Genomic DNA, 23,089 nt, shown 5'->3' with positions numbered 1-23,089 from the left:
GAATTGACCATGAAATGAATTAAATTGACCGTGAAGTGAAGGGGAATCGCCGGAATTGACCATGAAATTAAGGGAATTGACCGTGAAATGCACGGAATTGACCATGAAGTGAATGAATTGAATTGACCGTGAAGTGAAGAGGAATCGCCGGAATTGACCGTGAAATGCATGGAATTGACCGTGAAATGAAGGGAATTGACCGTGAAATGCACGGAATTGACCGTGAAGTGAAGGGAATTGACCGTGAAATGAATTGAATTGACCATGAAGTGAAGGGGAATTGCCAGAATTAACCGTGAAATGCATGAAATTGACCATGAAATGAAGGGAATTGACCATGAAATGCACGGAATTGACAGTGAAGTGAAGGGAATTGACCGTGAAATGAATTGAATTGACCATGAAGTGAAGGGGAATCACCGGAATTGACCGTGAAATGCATGAAATTGACCATGAAATGAAGGGAATTGACCGTGAAATGCACGGAATTGACCGTGAAGTGAAGGGAATTGACCGTGAAATGCATTGAATTGACCATGAAGTGAAGGGGAATCGTCGGAATTGACCGTGAAATGCATGGAATTGACCGTGAAATGAAGGAAATTGACCGTGAAATGCACGGAATTGACAATGAAGTGAAGGGAATTGGCCGTGAAATGCATGGAATTGACCGTGAAGTGAAGGAGAATCACCGGGATTGACCGTGAAATGCATGGAATTGATCGCAAAGTAAATGAAATGAATGAAATTGACCGTAAACTGATTGAAATTGACGGCGAAGTGAATGAAATGGATTTTCGACCATCAACCTGATGGAATCTTAGAAAATAACCAAGTAGGTTAGCTAAAGTAGCTTCTCCTACCCCAAAATCATATTGGGTACATCACGTAACTAATTTTGGTTTAGAAGATATTCTCGTTGAATGAATAAAGAAATAAATAAATAAAAAGAGAGAAAAAAATTTTATATGCTTATATATACATATTTATATAAACATGTATTAGAGAAAAATGTAGGTAGAATAAAGTTCTCCATGTAAATTTAAAAAAAAAAAAAAAAAACCGGGCACAGATTGCCGTGGCACTACGGCATAGGGAGCCCCAGCTTATCAAAATGCTGAGAAAGCAGGGGCATTTTCGACCTAGAAATGGGGCCGTACCGCTGGGGCTTATTTCTGGAAGCTAAAAAGCAAGTGGGCTTTAAAAGGTTGGTGGGCCATATATGGTTCGTACAGTAGGAAATTTCTCAAAAAAAATACCCCTCTTGAGGTGTTATACAATACTCAAGCAGCGTGTGACGCTTCATACGCCAGCACTCAGAAATTGCGTGCGTGGCATACATTAAGTCAAGTTAGACAGGCAATCCACACTTTGATCAACTCACATACCCAAAAATCAGATTGATTGAGCAATCATCACCTATGATTCGCGAACACTTGTTTGTTGAACGAGGACCGTTGGATATTTCCTTTTTAACAGTCGAATAAAAGTCAATTAATCCGATAGTTAGATAATCAAATAAGTTTACCTGTTGGTTCATGATACATATAAAATGGGAAACATATTTTGGACAGTTTAATTTGAATTTATTTTATTCCACGTGTGCAATTTCCATCTAATATCTACTGCATGCGCATCATCCATCACACTCTTGCTGAGTATCAAAGCTTTTCTCCTATCCTTTGTTTTTTCGTTGACCGGACGCAGACTTCCTGCCAAAGCCTTCAGCATAAAGTTCCTGCCTGGGATGCTTAGATGGGGCCCACCTTGATGTTTGTGAGAAATCCACCCCGTGCATTCATTTTAAGAGCTCATTTTAGGAGATTTGACCAAAAATTAGGCATATCCATAACTTGAGTGAGCCACACGAAGGAGAAATTTTGGAAAGAAATGCCTACCGTTGAAACCTTCCTGAGCTCTACCTTGATGTTTATATGCCATCCAAACCGTTTATAAGGTCATTCCCACTGCGATGAAGTGAAAACACAAAATATTCAGCCTAATACAAAACTTTTGTGCCCATACAAAGTTTCAGCGGTGTTCATTGAATCCCCACTATTTTCTTTCGTGTGGCCCACATGAGTTTTGGATCCTCCTAATTTTTGGTTGCATGTATTAAAAACGGATGGACGGGTGAATTTCTCACATACATCGGATGGGACGCGGATTGCGTCCTACCCCCGCCAGTAATCCGTCCGGGTAGGGCTCCGTGGGGCCCACCTTCATGTAAGTGTTTTATCCAAGCCGTTAATCGCTTTTCTAATATCATTTTAAGGTATGATCCTAAAAATGAAGCAGGTCCACAGCTCCAGAGGACCACACTAAAGGAAGCTGCAGTGATAATGACAACCACCGTTGAAACCTTTGTAAGGGCCACCGTGATATTTTTTTACCATCCAACCTATTCCTAAGGTCATGTAGACGTGGATGAAGTGAAAAAACAAATATCAGCTTGATCCGAAACTTCTCCAGCTCCCAAGAAATTTTTAATGGTGGACGTTCAATTCCATCTTTGTGGTCCACTGGAGCTGTGGACCTGCTTCATTTTGAAGATCATACCTTAAAATGATATGAGAAAAGCGATTAACAGCTTGGATAAAACACTCACATCACGGTGGGCCCCACAGATCCCTGCCCGGACGGGTAGGACGCAGTCCGCGTCCCACATGCATCACAGTGAGACCCACCTAGCATCCCAGTGCAGGAACTTGCTGCGAATAGCGACTCGCAGCAAATCCGCGTCCTGGTTGACCTGACTTTCGGCTGCACAAGGGGACTTGCTATACACCATCAAGAATAGACAGATAATGGTCCCAAAACTGATGGTTTGAATCTTCCAATCAGTGAATTTTCTAGGCATTTCCAATCTGCAGCTGGGATCAAGACCAATGGTCTGGACCACTGAAACATCGGCCCCATTAGTACAAACTGAAATGGACTGATTGTACCCTGCATGTTATGGCCTGGAAATTCATATAGTTTTCCATTTACCTCATAATAACATTTCTTTACTTGGATCATTCATCCAAATTTGCTTTGGCTGGTTTGTTTATCTTGACGCATCCATCCAGCAAGCTGTGTTATTCTCTTCAAAAAATAAAATAAAAAATAAAAAATCAAATAGATCGCTCGTTTCAGCACCTACATGAAATGAGTTGAATCATCATTTTGTGCCAGTTTGGTAGAAAACAAGAGCCCATTCCACACGCCAACACCTTATAAACGCTAGGCAATCTTGAAACATTTTTGTCCAGAAACTCAATTTGAGCGCGTTTCCAAACGCAGTTTTAAGCATGGCAGATGCTCTCATCTCATTCGTCTTGGAGAATTTGAACTCCATGGTCCAGCAAGAGCTGGGCCTGTTGATGGGTGCCACTGGTGAGTTTGAAAAGCTTTCCAGCACATTCAAAGCAATTCGAGCGACGCTTAAAGAAGCAGAGAGCCGGTAAGTGAAAGAAGAGTCTATTAAAGATTGGCTGGGGAAGCTCAAAGACGTGGCCTACGATGTAGACGACGTACTGGATGAATGGAAGGCGGAAATTCTACAGTTGCAAATCAACAGAGGCGGAAGCAAAACAAGTATCAGCAAGAACAAGGTAGACATCAGTTCCTTCTCTCCTTGTTTATGTTATAAACAAGCTGTTTTCCGCCATAAAGTCGGGTATAGAATTAAGAAGATTCGGAAAAGATTAGATGAGATTAGGGATGAGAAAAATAGCTTCTTGTTTAGAGAAGATCGTGAAGAGTGGAGGCTGGACACAGAAGAGAGGATGACGGGCTCGTTGATAGATGAATCGGAGATTTATGGTAGGAATCCTGACAGAGAGAGGACAGTAAACTGGTTGGCAGGTGAGAGCACTGGACCAGAGGAGGACCTTCCTGTAATTTCTATCGTCGGTATGGGCGGTATTGGCAAGACGACTCTTGCTCAGCTAGTCTATAATGATGAGAGGGTTAAGGAGCACTTTGATAAAAGAATGTGGGTTAGTGTGTCCCATGATTTTGATGTGCGGAGGATATGCGAAGCCATCATGGAAGCGGACCGTGGGTTTCCTGATAGAAGTTTCTGCGAGTGGGAAACACTACAAGGCCTTATGAGCCAAAGGCTAAAAGGGAAGCAGTTTTTACTTGTGCTTGATGATGTATGGAATGAAAATGAAGTGAAGTGGGAGAAACTGAGGCTTCCTCTCAAGGGAGGCGCAAGAGGAAGTAGGATTTTGGTCACAACTCGCAGCCAGAACGTCGGTAAGAAAATGGGTACAACCCAAATTCATTGTCTGGAGCAATTGTATGAGGACGATTGCTGGTCTTTGTTCAGTCGTAGAGCTTTCGCAGGAAAGACGAGAGAAGAATGCTTGGAGCTGGAAGAAATTGGTATGAAAATTGTAAATAGGTGTGAAGGGGTACCTCTAGCTGCAAAGACAATGGGAAGCGTCATGCGAACCAAAACGACGAAATGGGAGTGGGAGAACGTATTACAAAGTAAAATATGGGACTTACCTGAAGTTGCCGAAGGTATCTTACCAGCTCTTCTTTTGAGCTATTATAACATGCCCCTGCATTTGAAGCAGTGCTTTGCTTTCTGCTCCATATTTCCAAAGGATCATCTGCTCGAGAAGGACCTGTTAATCAAGTTGTGGATGGCAGAAGGTTTCATTCTCCCTGAGGGGAGAGGAGAAATGGAGAGAATTGGAGGATTATATTTTGAAGATTTAATGGGGCGATCGTTGTTTGATGATATTGTAACAGATATTGAAGGGAACGTAACACATTGCAAGATGCGTGGTGCGGTCCATGACTTGTCCCGATTTATAATGAACGAGCATCTTTCTGCAGGAATGGAAAGCTCAAATGACAGCCATGTGAATGCCCGACACTCCTCATTGATTTTCAATCCGGATGTCACATCAATTCCCCCCTCCTTGTATAAGGCCAAGAATCTGCGCACTCTCCTCTTCATCGGATGGTCAAGAATCAGTGACGTCCCTCGCGATCTTTTCCATACCATGAGATGCATTAGAGTCTTGGATTTGAGTGGAACTAAAATCAAAAGGTTGCCAAATTCCATAAAGAACCTAGTACATTTGAGATTCCTCAATATGTCTGCAACCGAAATAGAGGAGTTGCCTGAATCAGTGAGCAGTCTCTATTTTCTACAGACATTGAAGCTCAACGAATGCCGCAAGCTTTGGAAGGTTCCGACAGAGATGGGCAAAATGGTTAATCTAAGGCATCTTGAAATCGAAGGATTCAACCTTCTCCAGTCATTACGAGGCATTGGGCGATTGATTTCCCTCCGTACTTTATCTAAGTTTAGTGTGGGGGATGAGAGGAGCGGATGTAAGATCGGAGAACTGAAAAACCTTAACTTCCTGCAAGGCAAAATTGTAATAGATAAGCTACAGAGAGTTGAGAACCGAGATGAGGCTATGGAAGCAGAACTAAATAAGAAGCCGAACCTTCATGTTTTGCATTTATGTTGGGGCGATAGGGTCGTATCAGAAGGCAATGCGATGGAGAGGATGGAAGGCGTGCTTGAAGAACTCCAGCCCCATACGAATGTGAAAAAGTAGAAGCTCGTGAATTACATCGGAAAGTTTCCAAGTTGGATGGAAGATCCATTGTTTGCTAACTTGGTCACTGTGGAATTGTATGATTGTTGTAAGTGCCAGCAGCTACCAGCGTTTGGGAAGCTACCATCACTCAAATACTTAGAAATATGGGGAATGGATGAAATAAGCTACATCAGCAGCGAATTTTATGGGAACGTTGCTCAAGGGACGATGAGAGCATTTCCCAAGTTAGAGAAACTCTCTTTCGTTTTAATGTCTAACTGGGAAGAATGGGAGTTGAGAATAGAAGACGACGTAATGCCGTCTCTCCATCATTTGAAGATTGTGTTCTGTCCCAAGTTGAAGGCATTGCCACGCCAGCTTCCTCCTGCTATATCAGACTTAGAAATTGAAGATGATGGAAAGATAGTGTGGACGCCATCACTTCCGCCCTTCCTCGAGCGTTTGATCATAAACTATAAGGTGAGATCGTCGTTAAGGCCATTACCTGTCATCCCCAACCTCAAGCACTTGAAGATAACGGGGCTCAAGGAGAACGAATCACTCCCAGATGGGTTGGGACAGCTTGAAGCGCTCCAGGCTCTTGAGATCTCTTACTGTCCGATGTTGAATTCTTTACCTAAGGAGTTGCAACACCTCACTGCACTCAAAGAACTGAGATTGTTTGAGTGCCCGCTCCTGAAAGAACGGAACCAGAATGTCCTAGGGGAGGATTGGCGTACGATAGCACACATCCCCAATATATGGATGGACGACGAGAAGATCCAGTAAAAGAAACAAGGTAACAGTCTCACATATATAAGTTTTGGTTAGATTTACACAAAATGCCACTCCTATCTTGATTCCAATTCCGATTCCCTAACCGATGCTTCTATCCGCAGGTATCTGTACAGTGGCGATTGGGGAAACACCCTCCCATCAAAGAACTAACGAGGAAGATGCCAAGAACGGTGCAAAACGCTTCATTCATCTAAATTGGTTGTATTTGCTACATTTTAATTTTTTAAAAGGGAGGGACGAATAGAAACATAGAGATGTTTGTGAAAAGGCCTGTGATCCCTAAATGTGCGTGTGCATGATCTTTGATTAGCTAATGTTCAATGGAATGAAGGATTACATGCGGCCAACTGAATGGTAGGTGACTCTGTAGTTGAGTGCTGTGGGGCCCACCGTGATGTGCTGCAGAGTTCATAGCCGTCCATCAAATGTGTCCGGTCATGCTAGCCTAGGCTCCAACTCAGTGCGACTCAATCATCCATCCCATCCCTCTTCAAAATATGTTTTCAAGTCTCTCTCTCTCTCTCTCTCTCTCTCTCTCTCCCCCTCTCTCTCTTGTATCAATGCATAATGTTCTTTAATAAGATTTCATCCGTGAATTATATTATGATTGGATTTTCATTTTCTGCAATGCTACAGTGACCGGACGCGGATTGCCTGCAGTCCTAACCTCATGGGTCCCACCCTGATGTATCATGCCCACTCCAAACCATCCGTTTTGCCACCTCATTTTAAGGCATGAACCCAAACAACAGTAGGGTTAGCCCTAGAAAGGTTCAGATGTGTTCGTTTGTCCCTACTGTTTCCTGCGGCATGTTCCACTTGAGCTTTGAATCTGACTCATATTTGGACTCATGTTGGACGGTCTAGATATAAAACATCATATCAGACCATGCACATTAAGAGGTGCTGAAATCCATTGCAGCCCCAGCTGAAGGTAATCCACGTCCATGTGATTGCTAAAATGTTGGAGACAAGTAGCCAGATCGGCACAAGGACATTCAGAACTGATCCACTTCGGTTGGACTGCTACCAGCATAAAACGCTTGCAGATGACGCAGGCCTGACCATTTAGGTTTTCCAAGGGCATTTTCATATTCACCACACGCATAAGCATCGCACCCATGAATGACACAGATCTTGCACAAAATGAGCTAGAACGGCTTGAACCTCCTTGTTTTGGCACACTTCATTACAAGCCACGCTCTAAGTATTAGTCTGCAAGCTAGGCTCATACAAACCTCAGCCCAGCCAAGAGTATCTACATCTTTAAAAATTGTATTCCGTCCAGTCCAGATCACCCGCACACTCTCTTGCAGTATACATGGGTCAGAAATTGAAGTTGAAGGATAAGCACCCCACACACACTACCTTGCAGCAATTGAAGATGAAAGAGAAGCACAGCCATCGTCCCTAGCACCCTTCCTCAAGCTTTGACTATAAACTGCACAGTAGGATTGTCACTTAGGCCATTACCGATTTATCCCGAACCTAAAGTATTAGAAGAAATTGGGGTTTAAGGAGAACAAATGGCTCCAAACTATTGAATCTCTTGTTGTCCGACGTTGTATTGCAACAACTAAAATTAGTTCTCAATCCAAACGGGTGACGGGAGGTCAAGGTTGAACGACAGCAGAGCACAAGATAGCACACATCTCCCATAAAAGCAAGGATTCAGTAAAAGGAACGCCCTTCAATGAAAACCTATGCGATCATAGATAGAATTGGATCTTTCACCAAATGTACCAAAACAACGGATGACCAAGACAAGCTCTTAACAGCAATCCAATTGTTATATTCCCACAAATCAAAAGGCTTCAGTCCATCCACCATCAGATGTAACAGTCCGTGGTCAGTCAAGCATCAATAGAGTTTTGACAGAAGCCAACAAACCACTAGCACTACAACAGGAAAAAGGCATCATCCGATGCATCTCACACGGCCCATTTCTTTCCTGACGCGTTTAAGGCTATGACACCCTTTCGCAAAACTCAATTTTTTAAATCTTGTCTTCCTGAGATCAGATTTTTTAAAATAGGAAAAAGAGTGGTTTTTAAAAATTAAACATTTTTTCAAAATATAAGCAAGAAAAAAAAAAAAAAAAAAAAAAACATGGCAATCCAATCTAGACACGGTTTTTTCAATGAAACACTATTCTCAAGTAACGAAAGCTCACTGAGAGAAATAGGGATTGGTGGCCTGTTGCCATGCATTGATACAGAGGACGACTAAAATGAAATGTTATATAGTAGGGACTTAAGACTGTTTTATATGCTGATTACTTGAAAAGCATTTGAAAGGAAACGTCCACCAATTCCATTCGAAGATCAAAGTTTTTGATTCTATTCTTATATAAATGTAGTCATTTTTTCACTCCATTTCTTCGCCTTAAAACCCAAACTTAATATTATTTTTTTCATTTGTTCAGCAGTTTTTGTTTCTTTTTTACTGTATTTCTAACAAAATAGACTGATTTAAACATTTTCCCTACCCTTTTTTGAACCAAGGCTGTTTCATTATGGACCCACCGAAGATCTGCTTTGAACACATTAAGATCAGACATGGCAATTTCAAACAAGGAGCAATTGAGATAAATGGTGCATCAGAGAAAATTTAGAAATCACCATAGCCCATCTTCTTTCCTCAGTCAATAGAGAATGCTTTTAAAATGACGGTCAGGATTTATGCAGACACTTCGGTCCAACTGCAGTGAGGGCCACTTGAAAATCTGCATCATCTAACAATCATCAGCATCTTTCCCCATCTGCATTTTCAGTCCAACTGCAGTGTGGCCCACTTGACCTGAAAATCTGCTTCGTCTAACAACCATCTGCATCTTTCCCCATCTCCTTTTGTTTCCCCCCACTCGGTCTTCCTGTACGCTCTGTATGGCCTATTGCTGCAGCCATTTGCCTCCAAAAAGATTGACAAATTTCCAAGTACTACCACCCCCAAGACCAAATAGTAGAAATCAATAAAACCCTTCTTCCAACTCCCCCCACCACAAAAAACATTACAAAACCAAAAAACATAAACTCCTCATGGAGACCAGCATTTAAATCCATGGAAGTAATGTAAACAGCTTGAAAGATATGCTGCTCTTTAAAGTGTGACACCTAACACTGTCAATGAAATGGGTGGGGGAAAAAAAAAACCTCAAAACTAGAACCACCACCATCACCATCGAGCCTTGTCCCAGCTTTCTTGGGGTTGCCTCCCATGATTGCTTTCCCATAGTTCGACAAACCCCTAAAATCATCATGGCTCCTCTACCCAGCACATCAATACTAGGCAGTGCCAACCAAATCATGTAAGAATATGAGTAAATGTAAGAGATTTCTCTACACAACCCAACTGCATTGCTCTTTCTCAAATTTCTTTAAAAATAAAAAATAAAAAATCCGTAGATATATGGTGTATCCCAAAACAGGTTTCAAAATTGAAAAGCTTCAGACGCCCAGAAATCCCATATTCCCCACTTCAGCACAATCGTCTTTCGCATATGACTTTCAAATACCCAACTGCATTGCTCTTTCTCAAATTTCTATAAAAAAATAAAAATAAAAAAATAAAAAATCCGTAGATATATGGTGTATCCCAAAACAGGTTTCAAAATTGAAAAGCTTCAGACACCTAGAAATCCCATGTTCCTCACTTCAGCACAATCGTCTTTCGCATATGACTTTCAAATATCCAAATCGGAAGGTAGAATTTCAACCAGTGGCAACTCAAGAAAGTACAATTTATAAAACCATTTTCGTGAAAGGTTCACTTTTTAAGAACACTCTGGATAAAGAATATTGAATATTTAAATAACCAGTATTTTGAAGTTCCAACCAAAATCTTGAAAATAAAACTTTGACTCACACAAATTTTACAACAAGTTTCTTTGTCACAAAATAAAAGGGAAAACCCTGAGCAGTTTTGAGTTCGCAATGATAGTAGATTCCAAACCAAAAGGTTTTTCAGATTTCTCGAACTATTTGTAGTCAACAATAGGTATCTTCTCAAATTCAGCTATGCAAATGTCCAGAATAATGTTACCTGGATGGCGGATCCAGTTTGTTATATGGGAAAATGTAGGCAGTATGCAACTTCCTCCAATACGTGTGGTACACTAGGGTGGATCATGTGGGGCCCTCCAATTATACACTAAGAATATGCAATGCAGTCTTATATGTGAATTGGTAATGTAATTTATATAGGAAATGATTGATGTTATTATTTATTTTTATTTTTATTTTATTTTTTTCAGAGAAAAAAGACAATTGATGTTATTATTGTAATTTAATAACAATAATAAATTGTAATTATTGATGTTTGATGTTATTATTGAGAGATAACAAAGATGATTGATGTCATAAGAAATTATTGATGTTATTATTGTAATTTAAGTTCTATGAATTGGTATTGAAGTTCAATATGCATGCTATTGCAAAATAAATAAATAAATAATAAATATATATATAATATAATATAAATTTACATTATGAATTAATCAGGTCTCAAGAACAACCAGTTGGACACAAGTTATGGTCCACCCAACTTATAACTTTCAATCTTTCATGTGCATGTGACATCCCAATAGGTTGGCCCCATGATGAGGATCACCTTGTGCAGAAATCAACCATGTTCACTCATTGAGTAGACAACCCTCATGTTTTTCCATTTATCAATGGAAAAGTATTGTTTTCTATGGTATGGCCCACCTGATGAGTTGATGGGGCCGATTATTGTAATGGTTAATCCTCATGGAAGGCCAACCTACTTAGGGTTGGATGTCACATTCACTTAATAGATTTGAAGTTATCTACTGGGTGGACTGTAACCTTTGGTCTAACCAGTTGGAATATATACACCCTTCTCATTAATCAGTACTTAAAAACATAGGACCATACTGTCGAGAGGCCAAGTTCAAAAGAGAACTTTCTGGTTTGGTAACTAATATGTACATTGGGGCCCATGGTTGATCTATCCAATCCATTGAACTGATGGCCCCCATCATGGATGAAACAAGCCCAAAAAATCTATTCATTTGGTCAAAACTCTGAAGTTTCCATTGCTGTAATGTAAATACACAGTTAAGAAGAAATGCACCAACAGTCCACACTCAACGGAGAAAAAAACAAAAGATAAATGGATTGGAGAAACCAACAATGGGCCCCACAGGCACAGATAAGGTACCAAACAAGGAAGTTCCCTGTTCTTAGCAAGCAGGGAACTTGGCCTCTAATTTCGGATAAGTAGGAATATCAAACAGAATCATAAATGATCGATAACTCGGATCTCGTGATCTGGAACAGAAAGCATAAGAGGGTTGTTGATTTAGATGACATTGGTCAAAACACAGGATGCACCAGTTAGTACACATTGGTTCAAGTTGAAGGCCCTAAAAGAGCAAGGGGTAGGCCCAAACAGACATAGGTGGAGGTAGTAAGAAAAGACTTATGACCTTTGCTATAACTGATGGTATAGCCCTTGATAGAGTGGAATGGCATAACAGGATTTGTATGGCCAGCCCTAATTATTTAGGGTAAGGATTAGATGCCGATGATAATGATGGTGACGGTCTAAACAAAGAAAAGTGACATTTTTTAATCAATCCCCCATAAGGATTCTCAAAGTACAAATCAAAAGCTAGAGGTTGAGTGGAAAATAATTGCTCATGCAGATTTTACTGAATCCAGAAGGTAAAACCTCTGTTATGACCCACAGATGCTACCAACAGACCTCACGAATGAGGAAAAATGTTGATACTCAATCTTCTAACAGGATTCTTAAAACCCAAATCAAAAGCTAGAGGTTGATAGGAAAGTAATCACTCATATAGATTTTACTAAATCCTGAACGTAATTTGAAGTTCTTGAATACGCTGTTTTTTCCTAAACGAACTCAATACTGACGAAACCAAATATAGAAATGAAAACCCTTTCTCGACTTTAAATGAATTTAAATAGAAATTACTCAATCTTCTAACAGGATTCTTAAAACCCAAATCAAAAGCTAGAGGTTGATAGGAAAGTAATCACTCATATAGATTTTACTGAATCCTGAACATAATTTGAAGTTTTTGAATACGCAGTTTTTTCCTAAACGAACTCAATACTGACGAAACCAAATATAGAAATGAAAACCCTTTCTCGACTTGAAATGAATTTAAATAGAAATTACTTCTTTTCCATGATCTCGTTTTACAAAACTCATTGTATGCAATTTTATATCCTTCCATACTCCAAACCAGTAAAGATCAGTGAGGCTGTTTACAAAATAATTTGCTTGAAACTTTGACATGTTCACTTTTGATAAAGAACCTCAATTTCACAACAAATCAGTTGGAGGGTACCATGAAACCACCAGTTCCAGAAACTGACCAAGGGTAAACCCATTACATACCTTCCATCAACCGAGAGATGTTGCCAAGCTACCTCACTTGATGATGATCATGGAACCATAGCTAAGCATCTTAGCAATTAGGTCCCATGCAGCTGATTTCATTTGCTTCATGATAATCACAACAATATAAAAGAGGGTATCCAATTATCCATGAAAGATTTAAACAACACTTTTCCAAACCAAGTTTATAGATTTTCCCAAGAAAATTATTATACTAGATTTGAAAAAAAAAAAAAGAGCTTGATTTGAAAAAGAAACCAGACTTGCAATGTTCAAAATAATTTATAGTTCATCAAGAAATTAGCATGTTCAAACAAGATTTGACCGTCTTCAGAACCTCCACATTTGGGAAGAAGGCATAGCCACCGACGGATGAAGACAGGTTAAGACAGCCTCTGAAAGCCTCGTAAGCTGGTCAAAACCAATCCAGCTTTAGTCACAATAACGATACAAGGAAATTTGGAATGGGGTCCTTCTGGTTTTATCATTAGTCAATAGAAACTGTTGGGAAGCAAAACATAAATTTTCACTCCTACTAAATCAGCTCTCAGAAAATTACACAAAGACCAAAGTTTGTTGCAAAGCATCAAATCACTTCATATGAGACTGGGCTATGGAACTATCTTTAGAACTGCACACTAGATTCAACAACAGGAAATATTTTCCCCAAGGACTTCCAAAAATCAAGAAAATTCAAAATTGGTCAGCTATCCATGCTTCTGAGTATTATTTGTGAAGGTCAGAAAAAAAAAAATATGAATGTCAGAAATTTGTATTCTTAGAAGATCTACTCAACAGCATAGATAAAAAGGAAGACAATATTAAATGTTACTATGGTATTCAAAGGTTCCCTTGCACTGCCCTTAGTAACACCTGCAGCAAAAAATCTGGTAAGCCACCTAAGAGCGTGAGAGCCTCTACTGTAAGTCAAAGCACAACCAGAGTGGAATAAACATGTCAAAAAATGTTGTTAGCTGAGAGAAGAAACTCCATTCTAGAGACTGTTTAGTAAACACGTCACTCATAGCAATAATATGCTAGTTGCAGGTGAGATTTTTTTTCTTTTTTTCCCTTTTTTTTGCAGCTGAGATATTTGAAAATAAAATAGGAGGCAAAAATTCTGGTAAGCCACCTAAGAGCATGAGAGGCTCTACTATAAGTCGAAGAACAACCAGAGTGGAATAAACATGTCAAAAAATGTTGTTAGCTGAGAGAAGAAACTCCATTCTAGAGACTGTTTAGTAAGTACGTCACTCTAGCAATAATATGCTAGCCGCAGCTGAGAATTTTTTTTCTTTTTTTTTTTTTTTTGCAGCTGAGATATTTGAAAATAAAATAGGAGATGAAAAACAGTTTTCAACAGAAACAATCAAAACATACTAGTGAACCTTGAATCAATTCAAGTAAAAAAAAAAAAAAAAAAGCAAATTATTTAGCAAATAGGCAACTCATAATCGATAACACCCTTTCAAATCCAAAGTACATAAAGCGCTTTTACTCTCAAGTTCAAAATCCATACATCGGAGCTCTTCCAGGAAACCAAACATAGGGCTTAAAATACTACAGAGTTTTTAAGGATAACAGAAGAAGAAAAACTTGAACTTTGGTTGACAAGCCTAAATTTGAAGTTCTTTAGTAACCAAAGAAATAAGACTTGTCACAGAAAAAGACGCTTTTGCATGAGTGCAGGAGTAGGAACTTCGAAGAATCATCTGCCCAGAACTAAATGGATTGATGCACCAATGAAAGATCTGCACAATGAATAAGAAAAATATAAAAAAAGCAATTTCAAAAAACAAAATATTTCCAAAACATGAACCTTAAATACAAAAGGAACAAAAAAAAAAAAAAAATCAGATGGGAGCCATGATTTACCATTTGGAATTTTCTATTGAGATTTCAGAAATACAAACTCCCCCTATTTATCAAATTAGCAGTATGCAAGTATATGCATAAGATGTTACAAATTAAAGGTATGGAATTAAACACTAGATATGGAATGTTAGAAATGCACAATTTTACTTACAAAATTAGGAACTAAAACAAAATTGTAGACTCGCAGAATCAATTAAGCAACTTGAAAGAAAAAGCTTGCAAAATCAAGAAAAGCTACAAAGTAACAAAATAATCAAGAAAGATTTTACATTTGACTTACCGCAAGCCAAAAACAGTTCCTAATATAAAGAGAAAATCAACCCAAAGACAACTTCATGTGACAGAAAGAAGAAACACGAGGCACAATAAATTTCAAAAGGACTTGCTATTTAAGTAATCTGGAAAGCATGTGTCCACTACATACATAAAAGAACTCTGCCCATTAACAAAATGAAGAAATTTCATCAAGATCAAGTGATTCAAATGAAACGAGGAAAGTTGATGCACAATATTTTAATGTTTATATCAAACAAATGCATGGAATCAGTTTACCTCCCTTCGTGATTCCCAATATGAGTTTAGGAAGGCCCTTGAACAACGACAGTATTCAATTCTACCTTAAATAGAGGTTAAAGTTGAAGCATGGAACCTACAACAAGCATCCACCTCAGTTTTTTTAATGAATATCTCCATATTTTATTGAGATGCACCCATCGCTGGGTTTCAGTTTATCAAGGTGCACTCATGTGAGGTTCATTTCATCAAGGGGAAAACAAAAGAAGAATAGTTCAACACAATGACCTGCTAAACAGTGCAACTTGATCAGGTCCCACCAGTACCACTTGAGGAATTTGTACTCTAGACCATAGGATACTCACTAAGCTCATTTCATTCCACAAAGAAAGTCTTTGAGCTCATTTCATTCCACAAAGAAAAGATGGTAGACCCTCAATAACAGTGGTACTAATTTAGGACAAAGTCATCTTTTTTAATTTCGTTCAGATAAGTTCTATTTTTCTATTTAGCAGGTTATGAACATCGAGTAGTATCATATCTAATTAGCTGTTCTGAGGTAGCTTCCACATTGAAAGTAGAAACCCATCTTTAATTAGAGAACCTGATTATGATGATTTTTTTCCTATTTCCATTAGGAAAAAGATGTAAAGATTCAGACTTTGGTGCCGTTTGATAAACTGAAAATAAACTCTGAAAGTTAAGTACTGAATTGTACTTTTGAAATAATTTTAGGGATATTTTAGTCAAAAGTGAAAAGAAATTTCAATACGCCCCCACTTTCAGCATTCAGCCTTTAGCATTGAGTGGTAGGAGGGGAACTGAAAGAAAGACCCATCTTTTTTGTTAAAATTAATTTAAGTACTTAATAATCTGGATTGCCAAACGATCTGAATTGTATGAGTGCTCACAATAAGTGATAAGTGTTGAAAACAAGTTTTTATCAAATGGTGCCTTTGTAATTGATAAGTTTTAACCATAAATATGAACCTTTTTGTAACTCCGTCTGAAACCCATACAGAACGGATAGTATCCTACATCAAATGGCATTAAGGCCAACCTCAGGCATGCTCCATGAGAACCATGATGATCATGCACCCAGAGTCTGACACAGTCGACGATAACATACCCAGAGTCTGACACAGTCACAAGTGACTGAGATTAGCAAACTAGTATTGTATCTTTGTAGAGCCCTAGCAACAGAAAACAAAGAGCATAAACAAAACCCAAATTATCCCCCTTCTTGATCGCTTCCAACATTCCATCCATTTAGTGAAATCAAGTGACCTGAACAACAATCATTAACACTGAAATACATCTTTCATAGATTCAAACATGCTGACAATACATCTCATTCACTATAAGAAAAGTATTATGATAAAGATAGATGAAAGATACAACAGACTTCTATGAGATTCCACCTGCTTCCAATCGACATGTTATCCCAACATGCTGACATATATATATATATATATATTGCAATGAAGATTGATGAGAAAAAAGAAAAGAGTTCCATTAGGTTTCACCAGCTTCCAATCTACATATCTTCATGGTGTTTCATCTCAAAGTACCAGCTTCAAACAACTTTGTGAGAGTTGTCCTCATTCCAAAGTTCTGACCATGATGAATTTCCTCCAAAATTTTAAATGTATGCAGCTACCGAACCACGTCTTTAGATTTGAGGAATTCCATGCAGAAACAATCATGTTGCAGCAGACATGGTGGGGCACACCTTTGTTGCAAGTGGGCCACATGTGCAATATGTGGTGGGGCCGAATTATGACTTGGCAATGACAAGTGGTTGGAAAATTAAAGATTCTAAGGAGAGCCATGTCACTCTTCACTTGGAAAATTGTAGAAAATAAATGGCATTGCTTTTCATAAGAATGCATGGAAAAGGATTCATGGGGAAAGGGTCTTTCCTTAGGAAGTTTAATTAGTGGGAGGCTTTGTGGGACCCTGGGTCCATTTTTCTTTAAATTGTATGGTTTAGATGCAATTTCATGCAGTCCCAAGGTAGCTATTGAATGGGCATGGTTCATGATATAGGGGGCAAGGGGAAAAACGAATTTGATCAATCCAATGCTAAGTTGGAACAAGTGTGTTTTGGTAGACGTTTGCTCCCTTGTAGTAGATCCTTAAGATGAGTGGTTATCTATGAAGTGACTTCTTCTTCCATCTGAGTTTCTTGTGAATTTTCTCTTCCCTTTGCATCTTTTCTCATCTCTCTCCACAATAAGTATTACCCAGTGACCAATTATGTAAAAAGACTGCTGATCAAAGCTCAAAATGGAAGTTGCTGATAATTAAGTTGATCAAAATGACCTTATTAGATCATGGTAAGTATACTTCATTATGTATAGAATCCACAAGTCCATGGATTGCAGATATAAGCAAAGGCAGTACGAAGGATGAAAAGCATGGCGATTCAAGAAGACAAAATTTTAATAAAATCATTTAGTTATGTAATCTAGATGCACTCAAGAATTCAAAAATATAGAAAGAAGCACCGAGAGTGGTTTCCTAATTCTTCCCAACGCTACAATTGTTTTCTATTTAATTCCCACGATAACAATTTCAATACTACCACCAACACAACTCACAATCAGTGATTTCATACTTCTTCCCAACAACACCAATTTTCCATTTAATTTCCACGATAACAATTCCAATACTACCACCAACGCAACTCACAATCAGTGATTTCATACTTCTTCCCAACAACACCAATTTTCCATATAATTCCCACAAATATCTTTTGAATACTACTCCTAACATAACTCAATATTTGGGCTGAGCGCAACAACAGATGCTTCAGGAATTCTTCTAGTTCAGCAGCAGGACTTTTCTCCAGAGTGCTAGTTTTCTTTAGAGACAGGGCCCCCTAGCTGCAGGGGTTCCTGTTGTTTGTCCTGTCTTGTCCCTTTCCGGGCTGTAGCGCAGGGGCTCGTTCTCCATCTAGGCATTATTTCTGTTTTTTCCTCCTTGTTTTTCTTATTCCCCTGTTGTTTTGTTTTTCATTTTTTCGTCTTAGTGGTCTGTAGTCCTTTTTTTTTGCAATAAAATATTACTTTTCAAAAAAAAAAACAGTTCCTATAACACTACCACAAGTCAGCAATAAGTAAAGCAACCAGAAAAATACATCTCAAATGATAGAAAATACAAGACCAAAGAACAATATAGACGGCATGTGTTATACCTGCAACATACCTAATGGCCCATGTAAGGTGGGATACCGCCCATATGACCCACTCCCTGCTGAGACCTCCCAGCATTTCCCTGCCCCATTTGTGGATTTGGGTAACCACCCTGCATTGCAGGCTGATTCCCGTACCCACCCATCACATTCGGGCCAACATTATTCCCAACCTGTTGATTCCCATACCCACCCTGAATACCATGGCCCGCATTATTCACCATTGATGCAGGCACATTCTGATTAACTGGAGCGGCCATCCCTGCAGTCCCAAGAGTCCCAAGCAGGTTCGTCAGCCCAAGACCCGCTCCCTGGGTTGCAAGAAGTGCAGTCAGTGCCTGCCCCAGTGCAGGATTTATCCCCGCTGCCGCTGCAGCTGGCGAGGTATTGAATGGCATCCCAGCAGGAGATGGGGCCATCATGTGCCCAGCCCCTGCAGCACCACCACCATGATTCCCCATCCCGCCCATGAAATTGGGGTTGTTCTCATTTCTCGGGAAATGAGACCCATGGGGCGTACTAGACTGACGGTGAGGGTGATGGGCGAAGTGTGGCTTGTTTGGCTTCGGCCCATCAATCGCCTTCTGGCAGTGCAAGATATGCCCTTCAAAGTTCTTGTGTGGATCCTCCAATGCCTTGCGCGCACTCTCAACTGATTTGTACACGAACAGTGTGAATCCCTTCGGCTTCCCCGTCTGCTTATCAAGCCCAAGCGGACCCTCCTCAATCTCGCCGTACTTTGCAAAGAACTGCATCAAGCGCTGGGGATCAATGTCCGCCGACACATTGCTAACATAGATCTTCCGCTGCGTGTACTCCGACACCGGCGGTGCTGGCGGTGGGGCTGGAGGGACCGGCCCTGTCGACGCCAGCTGGCACGCGGTCATCCTGTTCCCGATCCGCTTCTGTGGTTCCCTCAATGCCTTGCGAGCCCCACTTCGATGCTTGAACAGGATGAACCCGTAGCCCTTGGATTTCCCAGAGATCTTGTCACGGACTGCATTGCAATCCTCGATCTCCCCATATTTCTTGAACACGGCGGAGAGCGCCTCAGCATCGGTGTCCCACCCGAGGCCGTGGACGAAGATCTTGCGGTGTACCGGGTCCGCGTCCGCGGCGTGGCGGATGGAGGCGAGGACGTCGGGGTGGGTCGATGCGGCAGAGCAGAGAAGCTCGATGAGCTGCTCCTTGGGGAATGGCTCAAGGAGCTTCTCGACAGGCTCCTCGTCATCCTCGCCGTCCGATGATGAGGCGTCAGGATCGACGGTGGAGGGAGGAGCTGCGATGGAGGAGTTAGGGGCATTTTGAGGATTTTCCGAATGGTCAGGCTCCTCCTGGGCGTCATCTTCGTCTTCGTCCACGTCATCGTCTTCGTCGAAGAGGGTCGGCTCGTGCTCTTCTTCTTCTTCTTCTTCATGCTTGACTGGCGGTGTCGGCTCCGGCTCCGGCTCCGGCTCCGGCTCGGGTTTGGGCTCGGGTTTAGGCTCGAGCTTGCGCTTCTTGGTCATGGTCGCTGGCGGGAGAAGAGATGCAAAAGCTAGAGTTTGAGAGGAAGAGAGCTTTTTTTTCAGAGCTAGGGTTTTTCGAGCCTGAAAGCATTGGGAGAAGAGGAGTATTTATACAGGAGGAATCTTATGATACTTACTCCCTCATCTCTATGTAGTGCACACGAGTTTTTATTTCTGACAAGTGGGACCCACGGGTCGTAATCTGGGCCGTTCTTCTGTTACTTCCTATCGTAGATGGTGTGTGTGTGAAATTTAAACTATACATGACCATTTTTTTTAAAAAAAATAATCGTGGCCTACAGATAGACGGTCAGGAAGAGAGTATGACAATGGGCCGAAAGCAACTGAAAAGGATCCTGACATTGATCGCAGTGATGTTCTGATATGGATTAGGTCTTTTGGCCTTTTAATCCTGGAGTAATCAGACGTTCTATGGACTAGATTATCTAATTACTGGCCTTTCTTATCATAATTGAAAATACGTTTGCCGAGAAAAATACACCCGGCCTATTATATCACTACCTATCTATATGCGGCTCTTTAGGAGCATGGATTGAAGTGTTAGGCGGAATTTTCAAAATGCTGGATTTAAACCGTATGGGAAGTGTTGGGACTCTTGTTAGGCGGTGCTTGGAGCATGGGATTAGGAGGGGGTGGAATTACCAAAATATAAAGATTACAGGCAATGTCGGAATTACCAAAATATAAAGATTACAGGCAATGTCCTCTAATCTCTTAGCTTTGGAGGCCATCCCACTTTATGTTTGGGAATCGGCTACTCATCTTGTCACTACCGTGCTCTATAGGCCCCACCATGATCTATGTGTTTCATCCATGCCGCCCACCCATTCGTGCATGTCATTGTATGGTATGAGCTAAAAAATGAGTTTGATCCAAATCTGGAGTGGACTGCACAGTTGGCCGTTGGAGGTTTTTAATGGTGTAATTCAATCACTACTGTTTTCCCATGGCGTAGTCCACTTGAGATTTATATCTACCTCATTTTTGGGATCAAGCCCTAAAAGTATATTTTAAAATAGATGGATGGCATGGATAAAACATACGCATCATGGTGGGGTCTACATAGCACCAACCACTAGCCATACGAAACCCAAAATAGAATTATAGAAACCTTTGCCCCAACCACGTGAGTAGTCATACGAGAGATTCTAAAACTAAGAGAAACAAAGAAAGAAAATGAGAGAAGTAAGAGAGAAGAGGAGTGATCTAAGCCATCTCATGTTGGCCCAAGCCTTTTCAACTATTCAGATTAAACAAAGTAGAGGAGGATTTTGAGATATCTAATCATCTCTAATACATAGTATCAAGTTTCTCAGTTCTTCTCTCACATCTCCAGACTCCACCTCCACAATCTCTTTTAAGGCTAAGACATGTAGCTGACCATAAATCTTCGAAGTCATCAAGTAGTAGTGACTCCAAGTCAAATCATACTATCTGCAAGCTAACCACACACAACCCAATGCTCATTAATAGCAAAAGCAAGCATCCTTTTCTTCTTCCCCAAGCGTCCACAATCTAAGGACTAGCGACTTCACTGAAGGATCTGCTGGCCATTGGATAGGCACTACTCAAAACGTAGGACTTTCAATTTTTATGTGGAATTTTCAATTCTAATCCATTTACATTTCAGCACTTTATGTTTTATTTATTTACATTTCATCATTTAATTTTTAACATTTTACTTTCCGTATTTTTACTCTTCCCGCATTTAGGTCCTTTCATGGGAAGACTTTGCACCTATGTCATTCATGTTGCGAGCGCCGCTTGTCATGTACAAACCTATTAGGCTCATAAGGAATGATAGCCTGAATTTTAAAATGCAACGGAGTAAAAAGGGTTTCTAAAAACTTCAATTGATTGTATCAACAAGATCCCTATCTTAGATCTGCCCATGTTCCTCAAAATTAGAAAAAACTAGTTTAATTTACTTATATATAAAGTAAAATCATCATTTATGTGTTGTTGTTAAATCTCCCAACGTAAGAAGCTTCTCGTAAATCTATCCAAGATTAAGAGGGTAGAGAGCCACCATCAAGATCCCAGTGGGAGCCAAATTGGCTTGGGCATCTCTCTCTCTCTCTCTCTCTCCTTATTTTCCTTTTGGGTAGGGACAACTACCAAAAAAGGGAATGGTGTGGATATCTAAGTCCCTCTCTCCCCTCCCCTCCCCTCTTGGATAGGATCTTAAAACAAGGAGTTTGGATTGCAAGATAATGTACACCATATGGTGCTCTACCACCCTATGGAATACCTGTGTACATTACTGAGAAGTATGTTTATGTACATGCCTAATCCATGTGCCCCAACCATCTAAATCCCTCTACTATCAATGGTCCCCATCCTTGGGCAATTCCTTACCACCCAGGGTATGGATCATGTTAGATCTCAACCTGTGGATGTCCATTAAACATGATTTAAAATAAATCAATGTTTAAGAATGAAAATTAATAGTTGAAATTTTTTAGCCCAACCAATTAAAACCTCAAAGGTGTTGGCCAAGCTTTTAAACACTTATGGATGGTCTAAACCTCAAGATCAACTACATATTTATGTTCCAGGAAGACCAAGTGGATCTTGTGTTGAATCGTGCATACTTCGCAGACACTAGTGAAGAACTTAAATACACCCACTTTCAGTAGCTATGCAAAAACCTCGTAAGAAAGAGCCAAAGTATAATCAATTAGGGCCTTTCGATCTGCACATCCTTGGGCCATGGGATTTTAATAAAGCTAATGTAACCACAAACTTATTCAAGTCTAGGCATGATGGATCTCCCAATCTTGATACTTGTAATTGATCCATGCCAATGCACATGACTAAAGTCCCAATACAAGGTACCATTCATGGCACATTGTCATGCTCATGTGAGGTAGGGAATGAGGTAAACCAACACCAAGTCAAACCCGACAGGTGGACTATCCATCCCGACATCAAGCTAGTTCCCTCACATAAGATGACCATCCAATGATAACACGGGTATGCTTAGGATCATGGATGGTCATGGACAGAGCAACGAGATCCATGGAGCTCACCTATCCATTGGCTACCAGGCTATTGTGTTCAATCTCAAGCATCCAAGACATTAGAGGTGATGCCTCTCAAACGCATTAAACATGTTTCATAAGAATTAATCCAAAAGAAGTTAAATGCATCATGCCATATAATTAAGATTTTAAAATATTAGTTTTCTAGAGCACATCCCCAACAATCTCCTACCTTCCTTAAAACTAATC

General features: G+C 40.2%; 2 protein-coding genes and 1 long non-coding RNA gene across 6 annotated transcripts; 1 reads left to right on the top strand and 2 right to left on the bottom strand.

Moving 5' to 3' along the window:
• Positions 1 to 5,869: 5,869 nt before the first annotated feature.
• Positions 5,870 to 6,871, top strand: LOC131251132 (putative disease resistance protein RGA1). Its single transcript, XM_058251665.1, has 2 exons — positions 5,870 to 6,354; positions 6,455 to 6,871. The coding sequence occupies exon 1, from the start codon at positions 5,871 to 5,873 to the stop codon at positions 6,342 to 6,344; it is 474 nt and encodes a 157-aa protein (XP_058107648.1). The 5' UTR covers position 5,870; the 3' UTR covers positions 6,345 to 6,354; positions 6,455 to 6,871.
• A 1,568-nt stretch (positions 6,872 to 8,439) lies between these two features.
• LOC131251130 (uncharacterized) lies at positions 8,440 to 11,490 on the bottom strand. The gene is made up of 2 exons (XR_009173596.1): positions 10,034 to 11,490; positions 8,440 to 9,856 (listed from the first exon to the last, which is right to left on the bottom strand). It is a non-coding gene; the product is annotated as an uncharacterized LOC131251130 (long non-coding RNA).
• A 2,681-nt stretch (positions 11,491 to 14,171) lies between these two features.
• Positions 14,172 to 19,932, bottom strand: LOC131251129 (UBP1-associated protein 2A-like). 4 transcript variants are annotated; one of them, XM_058251661.1, is made up of 2 exons: positions 18,331 to 19,932; positions 14,172 to 14,494 (listed from the first exon to the last, which is right to left on the bottom strand). In XM_058251661.1, exon 1 carries the CDS (start codon positions 19,833 to 19,835, stop codon positions 18,342 to 18,344), a length of 1,494 nt encoding a protein of 497 aa, XP_058107644.1. In that variant the 5' UTR covers positions 19,836 to 19,932; the 3' UTR covers positions 14,172 to 14,494; positions 18,331 to 18,341. The 4 variants fall into 4 exon arrangements, with proteins under 4 accessions (XP_058107644.1, XP_058107645.1, XP_058107646.1 ...); XM_058251662.1 differs by having other exon boundaries at positions 18,342 to 19,931; XM_058251663.1 differs by having other exon boundaries at positions 14,457 to 16,267.
• Positions 19,933 to 23,089: the final 3,157 nt, after the last annotated feature.

The sequence above is a fragment of the Magnolia sinica genome, chromosome 7, assembly GCF_029962835.1.
Source record: "Magnolia sinica isolate HGM2019 chromosome 7, MsV1, whole genome shotgun sequence".
Taxonomy (NCBI): domain Eukaryota; kingdom Viridiplantae; phylum Streptophyta; class Magnoliopsida; order Magnoliales; family Magnoliaceae; genus Magnolia; species Magnolia sinica.
This window is presented reverse-complemented; position numbering and strand designations above follow the sequence as displayed.